General features: G+C 38.9%; 1 protein-coding gene across 4 annotated transcripts in view; it reads right to left on the bottom strand.

Annotated features, from left to right (window-relative positions):
- GOLIM4 (golgi integral membrane protein 4) overlaps positions 1-27,012 on the bottom strand; it is a 79,391-nt gene that overhangs the window by 23,646 nt on the left and 28,733 nt on the right. For 2 of the 4 annotated variants that reach the window (XM_030932015.1, XM_010355009.1), the window contains exons 2-7: positions 10,012-10,086; positions 8,659-8,708; positions 6,778-6,831; positions 5,333-5,483; positions 3,072-3,154; positions 2,471-2,554 (exon numbers count right to left, since the gene is read on the bottom strand). In XM_030932015.1, the coding sequence (XP_030787875.1) occupies positions 2,471-2,554; positions 3,072-3,154; positions 5,333-5,483; positions 6,778-6,831; positions 8,659-8,708; positions 10,012-10,086 (497 nt within the window). The remainder of the gene's footprint in view (positions 1-2,470; positions 2,555-3,071; positions 3,155-5,332; positions 5,484-6,777; positions 6,832-8,658; positions 8,709-10,011; positions 10,087-27,012) is intronic. The other 2 variants (XM_030932020.1, XM_030932022.1) reach the window with 1 other exon arrangement.

Below are 27,012 nucleotides of genomic sequence, written 5' to 3'. Positions count from 1 at the left end.
TTCTACTCCATCTTTCTCCTAGATACATAATCTTTGAAGGCAGTAATTGTGTGTTGCACAATTAGGGACCATATTAAAAATGTAGGCTCCTGGTCCCCTACTCTTGAAATTATAATTCAACAGGTCTAGGGCAAGGCCCAGGTACCTGTGATGCAGGAAGTCTCAAAAAATATCACTTAAGAGTCGAGCGTGATTTCAAAGTCAGGATACTTCAGCCTCGGTTCTGGTCCGCTTGATTTTGGGCCGCTACTTTACTTCCCTTTTCATCTCAGTTTATTTAGTTATAAAAAGGTACAATATTATATAACTCACAAGGTTGTGAGGATTAAATAAAATGCTCAACTACATTTAAAAATCAGGTTGTCAAGGCAGAATCTCCTAAGATGATTTACATGAGAAATGCAGGTACCTGAAACAGCACTTGCTTTTTGAAGGAGATTTGGGGAAAGTCTTAATACGGTATTACAGACTGAATGTTTGTGTCCTCTCAAAATTCATATGTTAAAATCCAAAGCTCCAATGTGATGGATCAGGAGGCAGGGCCTTTGGGAGGTAATGAGGTCATAAAGGTGAAGCCCTCCAGAATGGGATTAGAGCCCTTGTAAAGGGATCCAGGAGTTTTTTCTTGGTCTACTTTCTGCCATGTGAAGATACAAGGAGAATTCAAGTCTGCAACCTGGAAGAAGAGGGCCCTCAGCAGAATCTGACCATGCTGGCACCCTGATCTAGGACTTCCAGCCTCCAGAACTGTGAGAAATACATTTCCATAGTTTATAAGCCACCCAGTCTAGGGTGTTTTGTTATAGCAGCCCAAAGTGACTAACACATATGGCTCTAATTAAGGATTGCACCTAGTTCTGACACCTTTTTTTAAGGCAGGACAAACCTTTAGCATTCTCCCCAAAAAAGATATTTCAATAAATAGAAAATTATAACCATAGGTTAAGTTAAAAAGAAATTTTTTTTTTTTTTTTTTTTGAGATGGAGTCTTGCTCTGTCACCCAGGCTGGAGTGCAGCGGCGCAATCTCGGCTCACTGCACCCTCCGCCCCGCTGGGTTCCAGTGACTCTACTGTCTCAGCCTCCTGGGTAGCTGGGATTACAGGCGCACACCACCACGCCTGGCTAATTTTTGTATTTTTAGTAGAGATGGGGTTTCACCATGTTGGCCAGGCTGGTCTCAAATTCCTGACCTCAGGTGACCCGCCCGCCTCAGCCTCCCAAAGTGCTGGGATTACAGGCATGGGCCACCGTGCCCGGCCAAATTTTTTTTTTCTATTATCAGGGTGCTACTCCAGAATTTGGTTTTGGTCATCAAATAAATGATTTTACTTATCTTTCTATGGATTTTCAAATTGTTGCTCAGTCTAACATTTATGGCCATTACAGCACACAGAGCACTCAAATCAGTTTGTCACATTTATAGTAAGAAGAACAGCCTCATATAAAATAACACTTGACAAAATTTTTTATAAAAAAGATATGAAATGAAATGATCCCTGATGTCAATTTCATTTATACACATGTAAAAAAATCACTACACAACTACAGGTTAGGAGGAGATACCTAATCAATGACTGTCTAGAAAAGGAATCTCACAAACACAGATGCTACAGCCTCTGAGATGGGTCAGGGACAGAAAACTGTACCTTTTAATAATTTTATAAAGAAAAGAAAACCAACATGGGTTTCCTGATGAGCACAGATAGTTTACCTTTGCTCTTTTATCATAATTCCTCCAGTAGGAATAAAAGTGAAGATCTAGTTTACAGCAGCAACTAAACTAGCCATTCCTGTTTCCTTGCTTCTACTAGAAAGCCACATAACACTTAGCATGAAATGGCTTTAATAAGCTCTCCAACACTTGTATTTGCTCCCCTGTTCATTCAGTAAATATATACTGAGGGCCTGCCTTGTGCCAGGGGCTGTTCTAGGTTTGAACAAATGGAGCTTATGACTCTTGTTTTTCCTTCTCTGTTGACTCTTCTTCTTTTCTGCAATTTGACCGACAACACATAAGCCTCGTTCCAAAAGGAGGGTGTGCAGGCTGGAATGCTGGGAGCAAGGCAGACACAGAAGAAAAAGTCTGACAACAGTTTATTTCGGTAGCTAGCAGCATAAAATCCTACAGATACTACACCAAGAGTCAACACAGATCAGATAGTTGCAAAAGACCATATATGTGAGATCATTTCTGTGATTTAAACAAGTATTAGACTACTGCACGTAGGGACTGGAGTGAAAAGAAATGATCGTAAATGTACTGCACAACCAGTGCAAAAAATAAACAAAAGTTTATTTAATGTTTTATCAACTGAATTTTGAAAGCATGCATGGTTCTCAGGATTAGGATAGCTCTGTCCTAAGGAACTCACTGAAGATTGGCTTGTAAGAGACTGCATGCATAAAGGAATTGAGAAATGTTAAGCAGACTTGTAAAAAGAACCCACAGAGGCTGCTACCCTTCTAACCTGTGCAGCAGCTAGTGCACTCTTGTGGTCTTCCAAAGTCACTACAAGTTGTTCATGCTCGGAGAGTAAATTCTTATGCTGTTGCTACACAAAAAAGAATTTTACATGTTGAGCTTTAACATTCTATGACAAATTCTTCTTTGGCTGATCATGATATGGCTACCCAAACGTTATTTGCTTATTTATTTGTTGTTGTAGCAGCATGTGTTAAGTTTAAAAATCATTGTAGAGAGAACACTACACTTTATGTAGTATTCCAAAATCTAAAATGTGCTACCCAAATACCATAATCATTTATTTATAATGAAATCAAAACCAAAGAAACAAACCTCTCATTATTAGTAAACTTTTATAAATAAAAAGCTTATTAAAATGTAACTATTTAGCATGAGAATAATTTCAGTATTAATGAGAACATTTAGATTTTCAGAACATCTTTTAGCTTACAATGCTGAAGTGGTAAAAATATTAGGTACACTCTAGTTAATGCAAAGCCCACAATAACAACTTGGATTTGTAAAGCAGGCCAATTAGGGAATGACTTTTAAAGTCATTCTACCAAGTACAGCAGACAAACACTACTGAAACGTTTGGCTTTTACCTTGACATCTTGAAGCTGTGTATGTATGTCTTGGTGTGCTTTCCTTAGTTGTCTATTCTCTTCTCTCAAATTGTATACAGTTTCTATTTTAGAAAAAGAAGGATCACACATAAAGTCTTGAAACTTCCAGGATTCTGTTTCTATTATTTTCATATCTACAGCCACTTATAACTTATTTTAGAATTTACTTTGAACTCAGACAACATAATATTTAAAATCAACAAAAATTGTATTGGGATGTAGCATGTTTTTAGCTGGACATCTCAATCCATTCTGGTTCAGTACTTTAAATGCTTTTAAGTAACTCTGGCATTATAGACAAAAGATAAGGAAATTTTCGTTACGTAGGAATTAAATATGAGATGTTTAGTTAATAAGCAAGCCCTTAGGAATAAAATGTAATGGGTAGGTGTATTCAGATTTGAGTCTCTTCACAAATTAAAAACAAACCTTCAGCATTTCAGTCAAATATTTTAAAGTAATTTAAAATTTTAAAGATACATAAAAATAATCAGAAAGCATAGACCCTTAACCCTTTGTAGTACTGCCTCAAGACTAACTCCTGCATGTCATTTTGTTGTAACTTACTTCTTTTGAAATGCTTATAGAGAAACGTTGCAAAAAACGTATAGAGTGGTCCTAAGGACCCAACACCCAACTTCCCATCATGATGACGTCTTATATAAATATAGTACATTACCAAAACCAGGAAACTGGGTCACTACAATGAACTAGACTACAAACGTTATTTGGACTTGACCACTGTTTTTGCATGCACCATATGCCTCTGAAAACCAATTACCTCACTTTAAACTCATTTAGCACACCCTCCCCCCCCCCCTTTTTTTTTTTTGAGGTGGAGTCTCGCTCTGTCGCCCGGACTGGAGTGCAGTGGCCGGATCTCAGCTCACTGCAAGCTCCGCCTCCCGGGTTTACGCCATTCTCCTGCCTCAGCCTCCCGAGTAGCTGGGACTACAGGCGCCCGCCACCTCGCCCGGCTAGTTTTTGTATTTTTAGTAGAGACGGGGTTTCACCGTGTTAGCCAGGATGGTCTCGATCTCCTGACCTCATGATCCGCCCGTCTCGGCCTCCCAAAGTGCTGGGATTACAGGCTTGAGCCACCGCGCCCGGCCTTTTTTTTTTTTTTTTTACAGTCTCTCTCTGTTGCCCAGGTCAGAGTGCAGTGCAATGCCCCAGCAATGCATTTAATTTTAGTGCAATCTTGGCTCACTGAAAGAACTTCCATCTCCCGGGTTCAAGCGATTCTCCTGCCTTGGCCTCCCAAATAGCTGAGATTACAGGCATGTGCCACCATGCCCGGCTAATTTTTGTATTTTTAGTAGAGACAGAGTTTTGTCATGTTAGCCAGGCTGGTCTTGAACTCCTGACCTCAAGTGACCTGCCCGCCTAGGCCTCCCAAAGTGCTAGGATTACAGGCGTGAGCCACCATGCCCAGTAGAAAGTGGGGAAGACGATGTGTGTCTTGTGATTAATCTGGAGTTCACCTAAATATTTCATTGTAGAATGCACTGGTTTCTTTCTCCAGGACTCACATGCACTCAGAAAAGTGACATATTTTGTTCCATATTACTATGAAAACACCTGACACAGATGTTGATGGGTAGCAAATTTATGAGCAACGATTCTAGATGCTTTATGTAAATTATTTCTTACACCAATTCCACAAGGTTGATATTTTTATGATTATCCCAGTTTTACAGATAAGACAATGAAGCCCACAGTTGTCACACAACCTAACCCATGGTCACACAGCTAGTAAAGAAGCCAAGATTCACCTGTGCAGTCTGACTGTAGAACTTGAGCTTTTTTCAGTTAATATTGGCAATCAACAGCAAGTCTCTGCTCCCTTGGAGATTTTTAGAAATACATGGAGCAAGTTTTGATTGTGGCAGTAACTGAGAAACATTATAGCATTTAGTGGGTAAGGATCAGAGATGCTATATGTCTCGCAACCCAGTTAAGAGAAAAATTGTCTTACTCAACAGGGCCACGTGCCCCACTGAGATACAACAGAATAATCTACGATATAACAGAATACACTACATATTCTATTCTGTTTCCCTAAACACAGCCAAATAGATGAAGACACATGTGAAATGTTACAAAGAAAAAGTGGCTGGTAAAGGACCACATGATAAATGTAAATCAATCACCACTCAAAACAACAGTCTACAGTTGCACTGGAACATTAATATCAGTACTTATTTAGAGATAAACTAGCTAATTAGATTTCCAAATACCTTTTAGCTTAGAAAGTTCTTGCTCTTTTTCTTGCTGCAGCTGCAAGTATTTTTGCTTATGGTCATTAAATGTTCTACTGAAGTCTTCCCCTTGTTTGCGATGTTCCTCTTCCAAGTCACTGTGCTGTTTCTTTAGCTCCTCGTGTTGGCTCTACAAAGATGAAAACTTGAGTAGAAATATACATTCTCTGAAGTATATGAGAGTCTATTTCTTGACAGCACAGTAAACAAAAACAAATGAAAGCAAGAAAGCATGAACAAATGAAGAAATAGGCTTTGTTTTTCTCAAGTTGCTTTAATTTGTGCAGCTTCCCTCCATTTACCCTGGATTTCAAATGAACAGTTGGGATCACAGCCAAAAATAATTTTCCTCTTAATTTTTAAGAAGTTAGCATGAGAGATGGAAAAGGGAAAAATGTGGGAAAATTCCCAGGGACACAAATTACTGTGGAAACAAGGTAAGGCTAATGGCAAAATTATCCCTCCCTGGGTATTATGGATTTCCTCTTCTGATCTGATGTTTTCCCAGCAATGCCTTTAATTTTTCTTCTTTGGTATTTCAGCCTTTCTGGTAACTCAGTTTAAAAGAGAGAGAGTAAATGAGACTTTTCCCTTTGGAAATAGTAATCAACTGTTTAGAGAATTGACTTTTATTTACCTTATTTCTGATTATAATCCTACAATGTAATCATGATCTAGATAAACGCTACAGTCTCCAAGTGCTTAATGTGAAAGCATGCTTTGCTTTAATTCATTTACTGCTCTCTTGATAATAAGAAGATTCCGGTTTCAATAAAAAGTGCATGCCCTACCGATATTAGAGGGTAAGACAATAGCAAACAGAAAGCGAGGGGGAGGCATGGTGGGGTGGAGATGCTGGCATGATCTGCATGCTGCGAAGGGCATAACTGCACACTGCCTGTCTCTTCCAGCTTGACAGAAACAATGATTCTCTTCCTGACACACAATAATGAGTTTTACTCAAGGACCAAGGAAGGAGAATCTTTAAATAATAAATTGTGTTCCCGTGGTAAGTAAAAGGACATTTATTAAATATTAGTAACAAGAAGGAAGCATTTTAATAGTTCTACAGCCTCCAGTCTGTGTAAGATAAAAGAAAATGTCTAAGGAAAACCACTGTGAGAAAGTAAATGAACATAAAACCCTAATGGATAGAGAGAAGAAGAAAATTAAAAATGAGGTAACCGAGAGCCTGATTTATAAGAAAATGTGTAATAATTTTAAAATGTTCTATGTAATCGAGTGATAAATATGATGAGCCATTACAACTATATATAATTTTTAGCCAAATATGATTTTAAGATGCCACATTATGATACAAATCAATTTCTGTAAACTTTATCTTTAATCACTTTAAAGGCCAATAGTCAGTTCAAGTATTAGTTAATCCTTTTATTCATAAATAACAACTTTAGATTACTCACTTTCAACATCTGATGTTGGACATTCAGTGCACTGTATCTGCTATTGGAATCTTGCTGTAAATCAAAAAAAAGAAAGCACAAAGATAAATATGGCTCTCTTGTTAAACACAGCTTAAAGCACTTTAAAATATAACTTCATTTATTTCACTTGCCTACAGTAAAATGAATTCTACACTTGAACCAAGATGTCACTGGAGCCATCGATTTAACAGAGAAATGAAGTTTTAACATTCCCCTTAGTTTGCTAGATTTCAGAATAAAAAAGCAGGATATGAAATCATAAAACGGTAGCTTGACAGAGCCCTTAGAGATGATTTCCTTCCACTTTCATATTCAGAAGAACTGGAGCCCAGACACACGAACTTGTCCTGAGACACAGAGTCACCGCGCAGGGCTACTATATGTGCTGGGTGCTTGAGGTAAGAGGGAAGAAGAAATAAACCAATGAGGAGCGGGCCTCACAAGCTAAGCATGCCTTAAAGGGGGAAGAGAAAAGGCACTGTCTTTCCCTGAACTTCAGCGGGTAAGAAATTCTACATACATGATTTTACCCCAGTGAGGCTCTATTTTGCAGAGTGAGAAACTGAGTAAAGATTAGGAACCCGCCAAGAGCAAACATTTTCATTAAGTAGCAGACCCAGGATTGAAACTTGAGCCTAAGTCTCTGGCTTAACTACATGTCCTGAGCTCCAGGTTCCAGGAGCATATCTTTGTGTTCCTGAGAGGCATCTTCACATATGAACCCAATAGTCCCGGGTAGCCATAACCAGTCAGTATGCAAAAGACACCTGATTGTATTCCCTCCCTATGCTATGTGGTTTATGTTTAGGTACCATATCCCTCACTTTACCCTGCCAGCACAAGTATACACTCATGCATTTTTTTCATATTTTTATAACTTCTAAAATGAACTGCATTTTTGCTACCTCACTTTACTGCTTTAATTTGTAAGGAAATTACAAGTGCACACAGTTTTGGTTAGTGCTTTTAAAAGCAAGTAAGAGTTGAAAGCTGATGGCCTCCTGGGCTACCAAAGGAAGTGACTCTTCTCAGTTTTTTTATTTTGAGATAGGGTCTGGCCTGTTGCCCAGGCTGGAGTACAGTGGTGCGATTGTAGCTCATTGAAGCTTTAAACTCCTAAGCTCAAGTGATCTTCTGCCTCAGCTCTCAAGTAGCTGGGAATAGAGGCACGTGTACCATCACGTCCAACTAATATTTTGTACTTTGAAGTCTTGCTATTTTGCACAGGCTGGTCTCAAACTCCTGGTCTCAGGCAATCCTCCTGCCTCAGCCTCCCAAAGTTTCGGGATTACAGAAGTGAGCCAACTCGCTTGGCTTCTTCTTAGTTTTAATACCCCAAAATATCAACGTTTTTCAATTAATGCTTATATACTTTTCTCAGAGTAAGAAAAAGACTGGCTTTTACCCAGTTAATTTGGACTTTAAAATATTTTTAAATGCCAATATCATTCATCCCTTCACCCATTCCACAAATGTTCTTAAATGCAAACTCTAGGCCAGGTCCTGTGTTGGATGCTACACATGTGAAGGCAAACCGAAATAAATCTTATATTCTATAAAAAAGAGAGACTGCAAACAAATAAATGAAATAATCTTCTTTTTATAGTTGAACATTAAGGTTATTCCCAGTTTATCCCTATTATCAATAATGTAATAAGTAAAGGTAAGTTTTAAAACAATGTTTAAAGTCTTCCTCTTAGAATGTTTTGGCAGCCAAAAAATACAAATAAATAAAAAGTATGTCAGTCCGATAACCCCAGGGATCAACAAAGTAAAAGAGTTTGCAACTATATTTCTCTCTCTTTCAAGTTTAATGAAAACAAATTAAGGAAAACAAAAAAAAAAAAACCCAAAACTTACCCTTCCTTTATTTAATGTTTCCTGTGCTTCTAACTTATAAACAAGAAAATCTGGAAAATACAAGATGGGAAAAAACAGTGATAATTCACTATACAGATTCTAAACATCTAAAGAAATAAAGGCAAATTTTACTCAGGCTTACAAAAGTGTTTTAAGTTTAAAACAATCTACTTGGTGATTTACATACTTTATTTTGGCTCTCATTGGTTTAGAAAGAATTGCAAAAAACATACATCTTCCTCTTTACCTTACAGCTGTAAATCTTGCATCCACAAAATCCAAATTATAGCCAATTGATTAAAAGTGCTTTTAAAATATCTCTGTGATTAACTCTCCTTGAAATTTAGGAGGGAAAAAAATGGAGCACATCTGAAGACAGAGGTGATTTATCGCTATCCACTAGATGGCACACTAAAATCATTCAGTTCCTGAAAACAGACATCAAGCCAGCCAAGCCATCTTTAATGCTTTGAAAACTTTATTATCCACTAGATGGCTCTATAAAATCACTTTGCATTTGAAGACAAGGAGAATCCAAACTTTATCAAAGCATTTTAATGATGTTGAATTTCTATTCTTCACACAGGCTCAATCCAAGTAAAAGGTCCTAACCAATACTGTCCCTCCTCTGCTATCCTCTTCCTTCCCACCAAGGTAGGCAGACAGAATACTTAACTTAAATTTCAAGATGTATCATAAAACATGAATAAATAAATATCAGAATGCAGAAAACTTCAAATCATCAGCTGTATAAGGCCTGTGTTTTACGGAAAAATTCTGATTAAAAACTGACATCATTGCCTAGTGGCTGACCTAAATGTTAACTTTCAAACTGAATCAAGTGATGTGTCAATAAAAATTTTCACAAGGTAAAAACAGGTGTATAACTTAAAATATAATGGACAATGGGATCAATTCATTACGGTATACATATATGCGTATGTGTATAAAATTTGTCATATTCTGGACAGTGCATGCTGTTAACTCCCCCCGCCCCCCGCCCCCTGGATATCTGTGGACAGAAGTTCCAGGTGTAAGTAATATACCCGTTTAATACTCAGATGAAAAATTATATGTTATTCCTGAAATAATAAGTATAACCAATATATGAGCTATCACATGGTAGCATAAACTGAATAGAATATTCTAAATCCAATCCTGTATAAGGATTACTGCACAATGCATAACATATTACTTGACATGTTTTTCTCTGTCCACCTATCTGACTTTGGGTTGATTTGAGAAATATCTTAGCCAAAAACGAAAAAAAAAAAAAAAAAATAGTAAACCAAGTATATGATACGTCAAAGAAAAGTACTGGAAAAACAGAACACAAAGTATTTATTTACTTACCTTCTTTTGCTTTTTTATGTTCAAGTCTTTCCTTTTGCAAGGATTTTTCTAATCTTGATCTGTGTTCATAAACAACTGGAAAAAAAAGAGTTAAAGTTTTTGTCTTCAAAGAATTAGAAATTTAAAAGTAAAATTAACATCAATTTCTACAACAGGAAGAAAATGGTGTAGAGTCTTTACACAATTTAAATAAAAACATCTGTATTTTAAGTTCCCCTTTCCAGGTAAAGAACAGACATACTAACAGGCATAATTCTGGGCTGATTCCCATCCAGCCTGCCCTTTTCTCAAGCCAATATTCTGAATGATGCTTCCTCCTCCTTTGCCTGCTCCCTTTCCTTCTAGGCCTCTTAAATGCAAGTGTCTTTTTGAGATTTTTTTTTCCTGTCTTCCTGGGCAACCCTGTTCAATCTCATGACTTTCAACCATCATCTGCACAGCAGTTACCCCTACATCTATACTTTCACCTCTGGCTTCTCTCTCAGACCCTAGAAGGGTATTTTCTCCTAAATATTCCCTAAGGACTACAAAGTCAACATGATCTGCATCTGAATTAAGGCTGTCTAGATCCCTAAGGAGACCTCAGCAGCATACCCCTGGGATGAAAGAGGAGGTGTTTCGCCTTCCTCCTCCCACGTCAAGGAAAACAGACTAGAGAAGCACAGAAACAGAGAAGGGAGGGACTCTCCAAAGAATTTATAAAAGGGTCCACAAAAGAACCAGTCAGGTTCACCATCAGCCACAGCCAGAAGAACCCAGCGGCAAACCGACGTTCAGTTCTGTAAGACCTTTCTGCCCTTTATCCTTCCTCCCCACCCAGTCTACTCTGAAGAATCCAGAGTCGCCTGGTGAGTAGGGATGAAGAGTAGATGTGTTCAGGAGAGAACTGGGGAGAAGGGGCCTACCACAACTCTCCTTCCCACTGCAGGCTCCACACCTACAGCAAGCAGGAGCTGGACCGAAGGGAGAAGCCTTACCTTTGAATGAACTGTCCTGGACTAGACCAGGCATAACAATTAATGAACCAAGACTGTGTGTTTACGAATACAAGTTTTGAACTATTTTTTGCTTTTAATCTGAGAGAAGTTAGTGAAGCAAACAAGTTTGTCTAAGACTTCATCCAGGAACAGAAAACTCAGCTCCACAGAATGGTTTGAATAGGCACCGAAGGAAAGGAGAACGGAGTAAATTAAAATTCTGATCTACCCTTTGAATCCTGTTTGTTCAGCATTATGGTCAAATATGATCTCATTCTTGGCAGGCTAAACCAAATGTGTTACTCCATTCTTTGGCCAGTTACAGGTTCCCCATGACTACATACAATTTAAGCATCAATCACTGGTTGACCATATACAATTCACAGAACAGCCCCAACACTACCGGCTGCTGCCAAAGTCATCAGGGTCCCAGAAAACTCCCTTTCCCCATCCCTGCAACAACCCCTTGCTGCTTAAGGGATTGCCTCTCTTCTTGCCCTTTCTCCATTGCTATGGTGGCCAACAACCAACTACCACTGTCCTCCTTCCAGGCTGGCCATTATCTCCTGAGTTCTACACCTTCTCCCCATTCTGTGTCTTTCCTTGTCATCCCATATAAAACTTCCATTCTCAGGACTCCATCTATTATCATCATAGGCCCTACCTCTCTTCACACCTCTGCTAACATCTCCGTCTCTAACTCCTAGAATGCCTGTGACCACTGAAATTGGTATGGTGTGGTCCTCTGATGACATGCCTACCCCAATCTCAACTTTCCCCTCATCCATAGGCTGTCATTGCAATAATCCTTGCCTCATCCCCTTCCTCTACCAGATAATCCTTTCCTCCTGCATTATTATTATAAAGGAATTCAATATAACTCTGTATTTATGGCATCTCTACTATGTACCTGGACAGAAGTGTAAAACTGGGCTAAAAGTAGTTGTGTTCCAAAAAGTTTGGTTGCAAGTCCACTGTTAAGTAGCAGTATTTTTTCAAACATATACTCGTATGGAATATAAGCCCCTTGGACAATCATTAAAATCCTTTCAAAACTAAGAGGTTCCTTGGATTACAACTAATAGCCCCATCTTAAATTAAGTTTGGAATAAAAAAGGGAGAGCATAAGATTAGCCCTATAGAACATCACGAAGCCAAGCCCTGGACTGTGCACTCACAGTCTTTGAGAATTTCCTTGAGGTGGGGGAGACATATAGGGAAAGAGCTAAATTACCATACTATCATGATAAAACAGAGGCAAGAATAGGATGCTTAGGAACATGTAAGCTCCCCAGCTGGAAGGAAAAACACTCCCTTTACCGCCAATCCACTGGCCAAAGTTCTCACAGTCTGGATAGAAAGTTATAAGGGCATAAATATGCCAGTTAAAATATTGCACTAATGGACATATTATAGACTGAATTTCAGCAATCACGCAAAGTTTTCAAAGAAAGGAACAGGTGAACTATCCAAGATCCTAAAGCAGCAAGTCCCCAGTATAGGCGGAAATAATTCTAACCTAGCAACACCTATAATAATAATAAAATCCAGCAGCATAGTCAAGAAAAACAGACAAGGCAGACTGTTCATTACCCACCCCAGTCACCTCAGACTAAATGTTAAACATTATTGTAGAAGGTTAAAGACATAGGGGAAAAAAGTTGAATTTGCAAATTACAATCTGGTGGAATTGTTTACTCAATAAAATGCAGCAGCAATCAAGGTAAACTCACTTTTACAAACTTAATATTGTGTGGTACCAGGTAATCAGGTAATAATTATCTTTGGCTTAGGAAGGATAGAACTCATCAGCATGATTTCATCTTCAGTGAGAGAATGGAGCCTCTGCTAGATGAAACCAAGTAGAGAGGGAGTGTGGGGGATGTGGGTGAAGAGTGCTGGGTGCAGGATGGTATTCCATTCTTTATTCTCTTACCTGGGATTCAGTCGGAAAGATAATGCCCCGACAGCTGGCCCAAAGTAACCATCTATCAAACTGAATCATACAACTGTCTTTGACAGTTCCACACTAAATGGAAATTTACACATTCAACATATTAACAGCAGTGTGTCTCAAGAGCCAGGAGATCCTAGGACACAGTTATAAACTTCCATAAATAACCTCAATAAATCCTATAAAATGTCCATAGAATGGCAAGCGTGTTTGTGAATTATTGTTAAAATTCAAAGGTCTTAGAAAAGCTGAGAAATAAACACGACTGCACAGCATGGCATCACTAATAGCAACTCTTAATGCAAGAAGAATGTATTTTTGCAAATACAGGAGAAAAAAGATGTGGCAAACAGGAATCGAGTGTGTGTATGTGTGTGTGTGTGTATATATATATATATGTAGAAACAATGAGGTAATTGTGCTATTAATACTATCTTACTCAGAACTGGACAAGCCATCATTGTAACAGCAGCTTCTAATCCTGATGTAATATAACTTAAGAATTCAGAAATGGTTTGAAGGCTGGAGAATATAACCAAGGAGGAGGAGGGTGAAAGAATGGAGCAGCAGTGACGGATGGAGATGTGGAGAAGGGTTGTTCTTCACCAGGTTCAAGAAAAGAATAAAGGAAAACAAACTGAAAAAGCCTTAAACTATAGGCTGAAGAAACCACATCAGGTAAAGGGAAGTCAGAGTGAAAACTGATCCTTTGAACTGAAAAGTCTAGAAAGAAGACGAGGAGAGGGAGAGGGGCAGGTGCTAATATAAGGGCTGAAGGCACAGCCTTGATGCCTGGGTTAAAATCCCAGTTTCATTTCTCACGGAGTGAGCTGCTGAACTTCTGTGAACTTCAATTTCCTTGTACGGTGTGTGGGGATAATAATAGATTTATCTCTTTGGTTGAATGTCAGAGTTAAATGAGTTCATATATATCAAGTGCTTAGAACACTGCCTGGCACAGAGTAAACACTACTAAAATGCTTAAATAGCTTAAAAGTGCCAGAGAAAAAAAATCAGGTGATCTCCCCTGAGCCCTTCCAATCCTACAATTAAAGTCTAATAACAAAGTAATATGTGTGTATATATGCATATATGTGCATGTGTTTAAAATAAGTGTTTATTTTAAGTGTTTAAAAATAAAAACTGAAAGACAGTAGAACAGACCAGACGGAATTTTTGTGCTTGTACCTCTTTTAGAAAACTTCACTATTAAGCACATACACACACATATGCACTACCTTTATTTCTTTTACCATGCATTCTCCAGGCTTTTGAGCTGTGATTTATCTAGCTAGGTTTACTGTTTCACTTAGAATGAGGATAGCTAATCAATCCTTGTCACCTATCTCTATTCTTCTATTTTTATACTCTGAAGTCAAGGGCATCAGTTAAGATGAACTAATGCTGCTAAAATCTCTGCAACAAAAAGCTATATATTGAATATTCTCATAGCACCAAACAAGTTTAAGGTAAAATAAGTAAGAAAATAATGGTTCAATCTCAGCAGTCAAGATCTTTAATGCAGAATAACACTGCAACAGGAATAGGATTTGAATCACAAGAACTCAGGAGAAAAAGATGAAAATCCATAATACTCATCTCGTCTCCTGCTTACTTAAAAGGAGTTTAATATTTTCCATGCAGCCCGGAATGGAAAGAGGTTTTATTCCCCCCAAAACCACTCAGGAGTTTAAAAACGTGCCAGCTTCCTACAGCAATTTTCCATTTTAACTCTGACTTCCATCTGAAAGTCACACGAGAAATCAGCTGTATACATTCACTTATGGGCAAAATGCATATCTATGCAATTTCAGGGCAAACTGTTCCAATTCAGAATCAGAAAGCAACATTCCAAAATTAGGCAGAAAACATTGCTAAGTGTTTTGACATCTTAAACTAAGAGAGGGCAATGTTTCTTTGGCAGAAGAAATAGCCTGTGAAATTTTGGTTTTGGTCCTGGCTATAACATAATGTTTTATTTTTGAAAAACAAACAACAAACAACAGAGGCTTGGTATGAAAGTCACACAATTCAACTTGTGAAAACATTTAGATTTGCAAGTACCTCTATCTTCTTATATATAAAACAAAAATTAAAATGAACAAAGTATGCTTTTGATAACTGTGACTGAAGAATGTTTAAGCATAATAGTAAGAAAGATGATACAAAAAGAAGAATAAATTGAAATTAATATAGGTCTCAGACTTCAATACTCTTGAGGGTTTCTTTAGGGCTAACGTCATAGAAATTAGAGTCTTTGTATAAGAGTTTTTCCTTGTAATTCTAAATCACAGAGGTGGGGTGGAAGCCAGCCACATGCCCACCCTCTTCCTCCATAAAAGAATGAGTTGGTGGGTCAACACAAAGTCAACATCATACATTCTTCCAGTTACTTTTCCTTCCTTCTTCCATAATTTTACCTTACAAGAAGTCTACGAAAGAATACTGGAGATCTCCTAGAAAACAACCCCCATAAAAGAAATCAATAAAAAGAAAAAGGAGGTGGACCACTATTACCATTTTAAGGCTCAAACAGGACTCTCCCTCCAGTGCCCAGGAGCAGGGAAGAGCATCGCTAGGGCACAGACTTTGGTTCCTCCTCTCGTTTCCTTCAAAAATGTCTCCTCAGAATTCTGCATCCATCTTCAAAATTTAACTACAACTTCTCACAGATGACTCCCAAACCATGAAGCCCAGATTTTACTTCTCACTCAATTCCAGTTTCATTCTTTCAATAAAATTGAATCTTTTGAGTCAGCTTCATCATTTATGGCTGAATTTAATTTTTAATTAGCCCTTTCCTACACATTCAAGATCCAGGCCTGGGGGGCAAAACCTCCCAGTGGCTTCTCACCACATTGGGAATGAAACCCCACAAGGCCCTCACAGGGCCTTACCCCATCGTTCAACCTGTCCATCCCCAGCAGCCTCTCTGTTAGGCCTGAACATGTCAGGCACACTTTCCCCTCAGCCCCTCCTACTGCCTTTCCTTGAGCCTCACTGCTCTTTCTCCAGGTATCTGAACAACTAACTCCCTTACTTCCTTCAGATCCTCACTAGAAAGATGCGTTCACGCCGAGAACATCCTGTCTAAAATTGCAACTAGCTTCCTGCCCTCAATAGTTCCAGTCTCCTTTCCTACCTTATTCTTCTCTTTAGTGCTGATCATCAAGGACTACTTGATTTTTACTTATTAATTCCCTGTCTATCACAAAAGAACAGAACCTCGATTAGGGGTGAGAATTTCTGAATTACTTTATTTCATTATTGTATCACTGTGATATGCTTTGGCTGTGTCCCCACCCAAATCTCAGCTTGAATTCTCACATGTTGTGGGAGGGACCCGGTGGGAGATAATTGAATCATGGGGCAGGTCTTTCCTGTACTGTTCTTGTGAGAGTGTATAAGTTTCAAGGGATCTGATGGTTTTAAAAAGGGGAGTTTCCCTGCTCAAGTGCTCTTCCTTTGTCTGCTGCCATGTGAGACGTACCTTTCACCTTCTGCCATGATCGTAAGGCCTCCCCAGCCATGTGAAACTGTAAGTCCAATAAACTGCTTTCTTTTTTAAATTGCCCAGTCTGGAGTATGTTTTTTTCAGCAGCGTGAAAACAAACTAACACAGTAAACTGGTACCAGTAGAGTGGGGTGCTGCTGAAAAGATACCCAAAAATGTAGAAATGACTTTGGAACTGGGTAACAAGCAGAGGTTGGAACAGTTTGGAGGTTCAGAAGAAGACAGAAAGATGTGGGACAGTTTGGAACTCCCTAGAGACTTGTTAATGGCTTTGAGTAAAATGCTCATAATGATATGGACAGTGAAATCCAGTCTGAGCTGGTCTCAAATAGAGATGAGAAACTTGTTGGGAACTGGAGCAAAGGTGGCTTTTGTTATGTTTTAGCAAAGAAATTGACAGCATTTTGCTTCTGACCTAGAGGTTTATGGAACTTTGAACGTGAGAAAGATGATTTAGGGTATCTGGTGGAAGAAATTTCTAAGTAGCAAAGCATTCAAGAGGTGACCTTGGCTGCTGTTAAAGACATTCAGTATTAAAAAGGAAGCAGAGCATAAAAGTTCACAAAATTTGCAGCCTGACGATGCGACAGAAAAGAAAATTCCATTTTCTGAGGAGAAATCCAAGCTGGCTGCAGAAACTGGCAAAAATAACTAGGAGCCGAATGTTAGTCCCCAAGACAGTTGGGAAAATGTCTCCAGGGCATGTCAGAGGTATTCACAGCAGCCCCTCCTATCACAGGCCCAGGGGCCTAGGAGGAAAAAGTGGTTTCATGGGCCAGGCCCAGGGTCCCCGTGCTGTGTGCATCGTAGGGACTTGGAGCCCTGTGTCCCAGCTGCTCCAGTCATGGCTGAAAGGCACCAACATAGAGCTTGGGCTGTGGCTTCAGAGAGTGCAAGTCCCAAGCCTTGGCAGCTTCCACAGGGTGCTGAGCCTGTGGGTGCACAGAAGTCAAGAACTGAGGTTTGGGAACCTCCACCTAGATTTCAGAAGATGTATGGAAATGCCCAGATGCCCAGGCAGAGGTTTGCTACAGGGGCAGGGTTCTCACGGAGAACCTCTGCTAGGGCAGTGTGGAAGGGAAATGTGGGGTTGGCGCTCCCGCACAGAGTCCCTACTGGGGAACTGCCTAGTGGAGCTATGAGAAGAGGACCACTGTCCTCCAGACCCTAGAACGGCAGATCCACCAACAGCTTGTACCATGCACCTGGAAAAGCCACAGACACTTAACATGAGCCCATGAAAGCAGCCAGAAGGGAGGCTGTACCCTGCAAAGCCAAAGGGGCAGAGCTGCCCAAGACCATGTGAACCCACCTCTTGCCTCAGCATGACCTGGATGTGAGACACGGAATCAAAGGAGATAGTTTTGGAGCTTTAAGGTTTGACTGTCCTGCTGGATTTTGGACTTGGGTGGGACCCACAACCCTTTTGTTTTGGCCAATTTCTCCTAATTGGAATGACTGTATTTACTCAATGCTTGTACCCTCATTGTATCTAGGAAGTAATTAACTTGCTTTTGATTTTACAACTTCATAAACAGAAAGGACTTGCCTTGTCTCAGATAAGACTTTGGACTGTGGACTTTTGAATCAATGCTGAAATGAGATAAGACTTTGGGAGACTATTGGGAAGACATAATTCGTTTTGAAATGTGAGGGCATGAGATGTAGAAGAGGTCAGGGGTGGAATGATATGGTTTGGCTGTGTCCCCCACCCAAATCTCATCTTGAATTCCCGTATGTTGTGAGAGGGACCTGGTGGGAGGTAACTGAATCATGTGGCAGGTCTTTCCTGTGCTGTTCTCATGACAGTGAGTAAGTCTAACAAGAGCTGATGGTTTTAAAAAGGGGAGTTTCCCTGCACAAGTTTTCTTGTCTGCTGCCATGTGAGATGTGCCTTTCACCTTCTACCACGATTGTGAGGCCTCCCCAGCCATGAGGAACTGTAAGTCCAATAAACCTTTTTCTTTTGTAAATTGCCCAGTCTTGGGTATGTCTTTATCAGCAGCATGAAAATGAAATAATACACCCTGGTACACTGAATTGTAGGCATGTATTAGTCCATTCTCATACTGCTATACAGATTCGACCTGAGACTGGGTAACTTATGAACAAAAGAGGTTTAATTGACTCACAGCTCCACATGGCTAGGGAGGCCTCAGGAAATTTACAATCATGGTGGAAGATGAAGAGGAAGCAAGGCACCTCTTACAAGGGGCAAGTGCCACTTTTAAGCCATCGAATCTTGTAAGAACTCCCTCACTATTATGAGAACAGCATGGGGAAACCACCCCCATGATCCAATCACCTCCCACCAGGGCCCTCCCTCGACACATGGAGATTACAATTCTAGATGAGATTTGGGTGGGGACACAGAGCCAAACCATATCAAGGTATTCAATAGATACTGCATGAATAAATTAATGAGTGAGTGAGTGAGTGATGAACAACTAAGTACCTTGAAGACTGGGACTAGCCACCTTTTTCCTTTTCATCTATATCCCAGCCCCTCACTACCACTTCAGTCTCAATCCCTTAGTTCCTAATATCTAGTGATATTTGACAGCACTTGTTCAATGATTGAATGCATTTGGAAGATATTTCATTCTTTTCCTCCTTTGCCTGTCATCTTTTAGGCCCTAGCACTTTTTAAACTAAATTCCCAAATATGTAGACTCATTAGCACCACATGTCCCAGGAAACAGACAGATACCAGAATAGAGATTAAATTTATCTGTTGATGTGTAGGTTCACACTATTATCATTAGTTAAATAATAGTACTGAAATACAGACACTTTCAGAATGCTGAGAGAAAAAAGAACAATCAGATTAATTATTTTTCTACTGCCTGGCTATTGCAGTATTTTTTTAACTGTACAATAAAGTTCCTGTAACAGTTCACAAAAGTGTCTACTTTTGAGTTTGCTAATGCATACAGTTAGTAAAGTAGTTTATATGGAAATTTTAACCATGACTTGAATTGGTGCTTAACTGCCTTTTCTTTTGTGGATAGAACTATATCCAGGCTTTTCCTCATGCCACTAATTGAGATTTGGCTTTTTCAAATAGGTATTGTATGAGCTGACTTAAGATACATTTCTTCATGCTATTCTTTTTGGCATTCTTTCAAGTGCTAAGCTACTAATAATCATTCTCATTATCAGATGAAGTCTATTCACTTCTCATGAAAGGATTCTTCTCTTAGCTGCCCTGAGCTATTATGTTATATAACCCAGCAGTGGTCTAGGCACCTTGGGAAACACCAAAGTATAGGAGTTACTCTTATACAAAAGCTTATAATGAATAAATACAGTTTGTGAGAAGAGGCTAAGACAGGTAAAACGTAAGACAATTAGAGATCACCAAAGGTTAGTCAGGCTAGGATGACATAATGAACTGCTGAGCCAGCAGATTTTTAAACAGAATCTCTTTGAAAGCTGAGAGGAATAATATCCTCCTCTTCCATAAAAAGACTGCACTCTACAAAGCAAATATTATATTCTGAGAGACATGTATAAGTGTATATACATATATACTAGAAACATAAGTACTCACAGTAATAGAAATAAAAGTTATTCTAAAACTAGACGTCTATAAATAGAACCTGAACAGTACTATTCCTCTTTTCCAGCAGTCAGATTGCAGCTGGACAGCATCATAGTATTTCAGAAAATTATGCACAAGAGAAAAAGACATGGAGGGAAAGCGAGAGAAGAGGAGGTTGTTTCTTGCTCCCAAATTTGATGCAAACATGTGTAAGAATGCCCTTAAGATGGATAAAATATGCAAAAGCACACTGCTTTTAAAATGGAACTATGAATAGTTTTCAAAATCGATGTGCCTGAAACAAACCTAAAAGATGTCTAATTTCCATAAGTTGTCTGATTTTTTAATAGGAACTTGCCTTTATTGACATTGCAAGTAATGCTAGCAAAAAGGAAACAACCTAAAATCCAGTACTTAAGTATCAACCCCTAAACGTTTTACATCATATTGCAGAGAATACCCTCAACTAGTTTGGAATGAGCCTAACTACCACTGTCTTCTCCTTCAAATCAATGTAGCAGTACACACAAGTTAACTCACCTTCATTCAAACTTCCAATTTCTACTTCAAAATTAAAATATGTGACATATCTTGGAAAAGATTTCATAAAATTAAGGATTATAAAAAGATGCTATTTAATATTTCTTAGTCTTATTTAAGGTTACTACTGCATCCCAAATATTTCATTCAATAAATCAAACAAATATTAATTGGGCCCCTACTATATGCCAAACACTGTTCAGATATTTGGGGACATTCTGTAAGTAAAACAGCAAAAAATAATTTGCCTTTGGAGGATTTTATTCTGACAGAGAGATCTAGATGATAAATAATAAATAGAACAAATAATATACTAGCAGGTAATTATTGCCACAAAACAAAAAAAGTAGAGTAAAAGAGATCGAAAGAGACTGGAGGTGTAGGGAGAACGGGCCAGGCTTCATTTTAAAATAGAGTGATGAGGGTAGGCCTCCCTGAGAAGGATATTTCAGTGTGGACATGTGAGTCAAGACTTGAAAGACTGAAGGGGTCAGTCAGTACTACAGATATCTAGGGGGAGACTGTTCCAAGATAGAGGGAGTAGCCCATAGGAAAGCTGTACAGTGCAAGCACACTGGGATGTCCTAAGAGAAGCAGGCAGGCTAGAGTGACTGAGGTAGGGTGAGCCTGGAAGGTCAAAGCATAAGGTAAGGGGAGGGGGCAGAGTGCAGTGGGTCTCATAGGGCCCACTGAGAACTTGGGGTTTTACTCTCAGAGAAATTGGGAACCATGAGAGAGGTTTTTTTTTTTTTTAGAGATGGGGTCTCACTATGTTGCCTAGGCTGGACTTGAATTCTGAGGTTTCAGCAATCCTCCTGCCTCAGCCTCCCAAGTAGCTGGGAGTACAGATGCATACCACTATGCCAGCTCCAGTGCAGAGATCTGAGTAGAAATGATGTTGACTTAGGTTTTGAAATATTGATCCCTCTAGTCAGACTGCATGGGTACAAGATGCAAGCAGGGAAACTAGTTCTGCAGTAATTGAGGCATGAGGGTAATGGAAGAAGAGGACCAGTGTACATGCTGTGGAGGTTATATAATATTCAGATTCCACATTTATACTGAAGATCAAACTACTGCATGTTATCAGCTGAGATGGGGAAGGCCAATGACGTAATAGTTTTGTGAGGAAGATCAGAAGTAAGATCTGATTATAGAGTGATGTGCTCAGCCTGGAAGAGTCAAGTTAGACTTCCACAGGTTACATGTGGATGGCTGTTGACAGATGACAATGGAAGAAGGATAGAAAACAATCCAGACAGTGGAGAGGGAATGTGAGGGAACACTGAAACAAAATCAAAAATCATCCATGGTATTCTTCAAACTTTCCTACAATAAGAATGTGGAGTGCTTGCTACTAGCACAGATTCCCAGGACCCAAGTCAAATCTACTGAATCCGAATTTACTGGCAATCTGAAAGTTTAGTAAGAGTGCCTCACCCACTCCCCATGAGCTTTTATAGGGCAGTTTTGTCAATGCTATGTTTAGCATAGGATTGATGGAAAGGTGGATAATCACAGCAGGGAAGAATGAATGAGACAGGGCTAAAAAGAACTTAATCACATCTGCATGATTGTAAAATTAACTTTGTATGTGTAGAAGATAGCATCTCAGAGAGAGTAGAGGTTAATGGACTCATTAGCAGGTCATCACAGCAACCTAAAAAACGGTATGATGGAGGTTAAACTTACGTATTGTTTGAATATAAGATGATCTTCAGTTTTGCCAATAAAGCAAGCATATTAAAGAGTTGAATTTTTTTTTTTTTTTTTTTGCCAAATATACAAGATTTTAGAGAAGCAAAAAAAAAAAAAACCAAACAAAATGGGGCAAAGTATAGTAACAGCCACTTATATATATCCTACTGGCCATGAAATATATGAAAAAGTGCTCAACTAAATTAGTTATCAGGGAAATGCAAATTATAATCATAGTGCAATATACTATTCTCCCATCAAAACAACTAATATAGAAAAAGACACAAAATACCAATAGTTGGCAAGAATGTGGAGGAAGGAACTCTTCTACTTTGCTAATGGATGTGAAAAAGGTACAGCCATTTTAGAAAACTGTTTGATAGTATTAACTAAAGCTGATGAAGGCATATCTTAAGACCTATAAATCCCACTCCTAGGTATGTACCCAACCCAGTACTTGACATTTATTCACCAAAAGTCATACAGGAGAGTTTTAATTGCAGCATTACTCATAACAGCCCCAAACTGAAACCACCACAAATATTTATCATACTAGAATGGATAAGTTTGGTTGTTCAAAATGTAAAATATCATTCATCAATGTAAACAAACTAAATAATTCATAGATGAATTTCACAAACATAATATTGAGGAAAGGAGCCAGACAGCAAAGTGGTACTTAGTGAATGATTACATTTATAAAGAGTTCAAAAACAAGCACAAGCGAAACTAATCTCTGATGACAGAAGACAAGATACTATTTACACTGTACATGTGGGGGCAGCGGTCAGGCAAGAGAGTAAGAGGGAGCATTTTTGAGTGCCAGTGATGTTCCGATTCTCATGCTGGTGGTGTTCTGATTCTTGGTCTGAGAGCTGGCTACACTGTTTGCTTTGTGAAAATTCATTGAGCTGTTTACTCATGATTCTTGTACTTCTGTGAATGTATAATTCAATAACATTTACCAAAAGTTACAGACTGTATGAAAGAGCCACCTGTTTATGTCATGTCATGCATTTGTTATTTTTAGTGATATAAATAAAATAAATAGTGAAATATACAAGAAATTTAGATATGTCACTTTTTTCTATATCCACATCTCCCAAAAACACTTTGGTCCAAACTCTGCACATGCATGGCTGACATCTGTGTCTGTGTCAACTCAAGTTAGGTTTTTAGCCTCTGACAGTTTTCTGAAGCATATCCATCTTCACCAGAGGTAAAGCATTAGTGGAATCTCTGTCTGGTGCCATCGCTGGAAATCTTGTCCTAAGCCTGAGATAGGATTTGGTAAAAATCAGGATGGTTGCCATTTCCATTTGTAATGTAGGAACACGTTCATGCTTTCTATATCCCTAATCTGAGTGTATCAGGGCTTTTTTTTTTTTTTCTTAGTGGAAAGGTTTGTTTATAAAAATACTTTGTATTTACAACTGTGAGAACACATTCCTAAGAATAAATTCCCACACTATTTTCAAAGCTGCCATACCCTTTTTAAAAAAGATTTTGTCAGATGTCCTCCATAATACCTAACCAAATTAAACAGGGTCATGTGGGGCTAATGTGTCTTCCTCACAAATGCTCTATTTAAAATAAAGCCTTGCAGAAAGCACTCAGTAATAGCAGAGGCTTTGCACTGACTCCACCTCAAGACTCCCTCTTCTCTGAGGAGTAATTTTGCAGGAAAAGGGGAACCTCACCTCATACTCAAGCACACGTGGTAATCATTGACAGAGGGTGAGGAATGCACTGAAGCAAACTATATTTAGGAAACAGAATAAAAATGCCTGAGTGATTGATTCAAAGTGTACTATGGAAGTAGCTCTAAGGATGGTGCCGATATTTCTGGCTTAGCTACTGTGTGAAACGTGGATCCAGATCCAAGGCGGAGGGAGTGAGTCCACTGTGCCTTCCATTTTAGACATATCTAATGTTTGACAGAGTTATCAAGATCGAAACAGAACCATTTAATCTAAGAAACAGGTTGCTGGTAGCTAGAGGTCACAGCTGGAAGGCCTGCTTTCACCACCACCTGCATGTCTAAGGCCTAACCCAAGTTCTCCTCTGAAATAAACCCCCACCCACCTACCACTGCCACCTCTAACTCTTCCTAGAATTTTATTTCCCACCACCACCAAACTACTTAACTTCTAACATTTGCCACTGAGGAAACTTAAAAAGATTTACTCCTAAAAGACCATGAAGACAAAGTCAACACTGGGGATAAGGTCAACACTAGACATCTAAACTCTGTTTCCCCAGTTTGATTAGAATTCTTAGTGATAGCCTACATTTTCTCTTCACTTTCAGATACTTCAAGCTCTCCTTTGGGATGAAAGTGAAAGTATACTTTTTTAAGATTTTTTTTTAAATAGTACTTTTAGGTTTACAGTAAAATTGAAAGAAAGGTACAGAGATTTGCCCATATACTTCCTTTCTTCATACTGGCTACAGAAAATGAATATTTTCCTGGTGATTTGCTATGAAGAATACATGTGACTCTGAATAGGGTATCTTCCCCACTAAGATATTGGCCACTGCCTGATTTGGGAGAAGAGGGAACATTGTAATCACTATCACTGCATAGCATGTAAAAGCCTTCAAGAGTAGAAGGCTGAGATCACTGGGTAAGACCCTCAAAGGTCAAATATAAGACTTATCCTTTCTTTATCCTTTAAGAAAGTGCAGGGGAGTGGGGGAGGGGGTGAGAGAGCATCAGGAAGCATAGCTAATGGATGATGGACTTAATGCCCAGGTGGTGAGTTGATCTGTACAGCAAACCACCATGGCACACGTTTATCTAGGTAACAAACCTACACATCCTGCACATGTACCCCCGAACCTAAAAGTTGAAGGGAAAAAAAAAGGGGCACAGTATTTATGAAAGTGTGGGTTTTAGGGGGCGAGCAGGAGACTTCTGAGGATGATGTGACATAAAGAGGATTTGGAGGATTTTGTGAAAGCTTATTCTGGCGAGCAGGCCTTGAGATACTTCCATTATACTGCCCTGTATCATGTAAATAATATCACTCTAGATGGTAAAGGTGAGATTGGCATCTGCCTTCATCATGGTCCCGGGAGGCTTCCCCAGGCAGTGTGGATGTCCCTGGATGTCCCAGCTCGCCCTCCTCAATCACTAGGACTACAGGCAAAAGCCATGCCTGGCTTCATGGGAAATTTTTAAAGCACAGTAAAATCAATAAACAGTCCAGATCTGTGGAAAGGTGCATGACTGGATGCTAAAGAAAAGAAAGAAAAAGAAATCTTTGATGAGACATGTAGGTATTCTAATTAGACTTCCAGGTTTTCGTTTTCAACCCCATTTCATAGAATTTAGATTAAAGCTATTGAATATAACTTACATAGGACTGACATGGTTTAGCCCAGAAGGAAAAAAAAAAAAGGAGAGAAAAAAAGACAAAGAGAAACAGATGGTGCCAAGAGATAATTTAATGAGGATTTTCAAGTAGTTTGGGGAAAATAACACAGTCCCAAGAATCCTGACCTCCTGGCTGCCTGATACTAACCAATTCAGTGTTCACAACTAAGAAACTTCACCATCTTTTTCCTCAGTAATAAAATGAAGCTGTTGTAGAGTTAAGTCACCAACGTCCTCCCGATGTTAAAATTCTATGATTTTAAATATTCATGTTTATAGTAACGGAGAAGAGTAGTGGCAACAGCTATACATAATTCATTTTAAATTGGTTTTGAATACTCTCAGTGACTTAAGTTTAAGTAAAAGAGGAAAGATTCAGTTTAGCACAATGCTAAGAAAGGCTCCGATTTTTCAGGAAAAGTCTTTTGGCAGAAGAAGACTATTTTTTATTTATCTGTCACCTATGATTTTCAATAACTTGAAAAATACTATACATAAACTAAGACCCTGCCCCATGCTTAAGGTGTCCTACAGTGAGGCTCTCTTTTTCTGTATGTATGACTGTGTAAAATGCGAACACATTATCCTTTCCTGACACTGAATAAATAATAAGACAGTAAATGCATACAACTGCCACTCTAATTGCAAATGGGCCTAATGAGATGCTTGCTTGGTTTTCCTTGTCTTGTATATGACTTTACATTCACTTTTCCCATAATAACTCTTCCACATACCAGGAAATAAACAAGCATATTTGGTGGACAACCTGGGCACAGAGGTGGGAGAATCCAACCTTTAGGTCCCTCCATGGACTAAGCAGAGCTCTGCATGTCTGCTTGCATGTTTCTGTAAACAACATGCCATGAAAAACCGCTCAGAGGCTAGAGGTTCTGAGATTTGGTTTAATTTTTAATCTGAAAAGTATTTCACACTTAATATTTCATCATTAGTAAAATAAAAGAGCTTATCAACTGATTTCTAAAGCCTCTTTCTGCTCTAACATCCTCTGATTCTCTGATCTGGTTTAGAAGACAAGGATACAGAATCGGAATTGTGAATGACCTGAATAAATGTTTAAGATCTTAGAACATAATAGTGATGTTCAGAAAGAACACTGACCTGACTAGACAGAAGGACTCAGCAGGGATACAAAAGAAGACAAGAAGAGAAGGGGTAACATCTTTTTAACTGAAGCCTTATGGCCCTTGATTAGGGCCAAAGGGCTTAAGATTTTTTTTTTTTCTGCAAAGTATCTGAAAATGATTAAAATTATTTTGACAGCTGCAAGTAATTGGGAAGTAGGTGAAAACAGGAAGTTCAGGCACAGAATAACCTCACTACTTCCAGATTCCACCAATATTTCAGTATTCATAGTACTGTGAACATGAGTAGCTG

This window comes from Rhinopithecus roxellana, chromosome 1 (genome assembly GCF_007565055.1).
Source record: "Rhinopithecus roxellana isolate Shanxi Qingling chromosome 1, ASM756505v1, whole genome shotgun sequence".
In the NCBI taxonomy this organism is placed as follows: Eukaryota; Metazoa; Chordata; class Mammalia; order Primates; family Cercopithecidae; genus Rhinopithecus; species Rhinopithecus roxellana.
The sequence above is the reverse complement of the archived record's forward strand: the minus strand, read 5'-3'. Positions and strand labels throughout refer to the sequence as shown.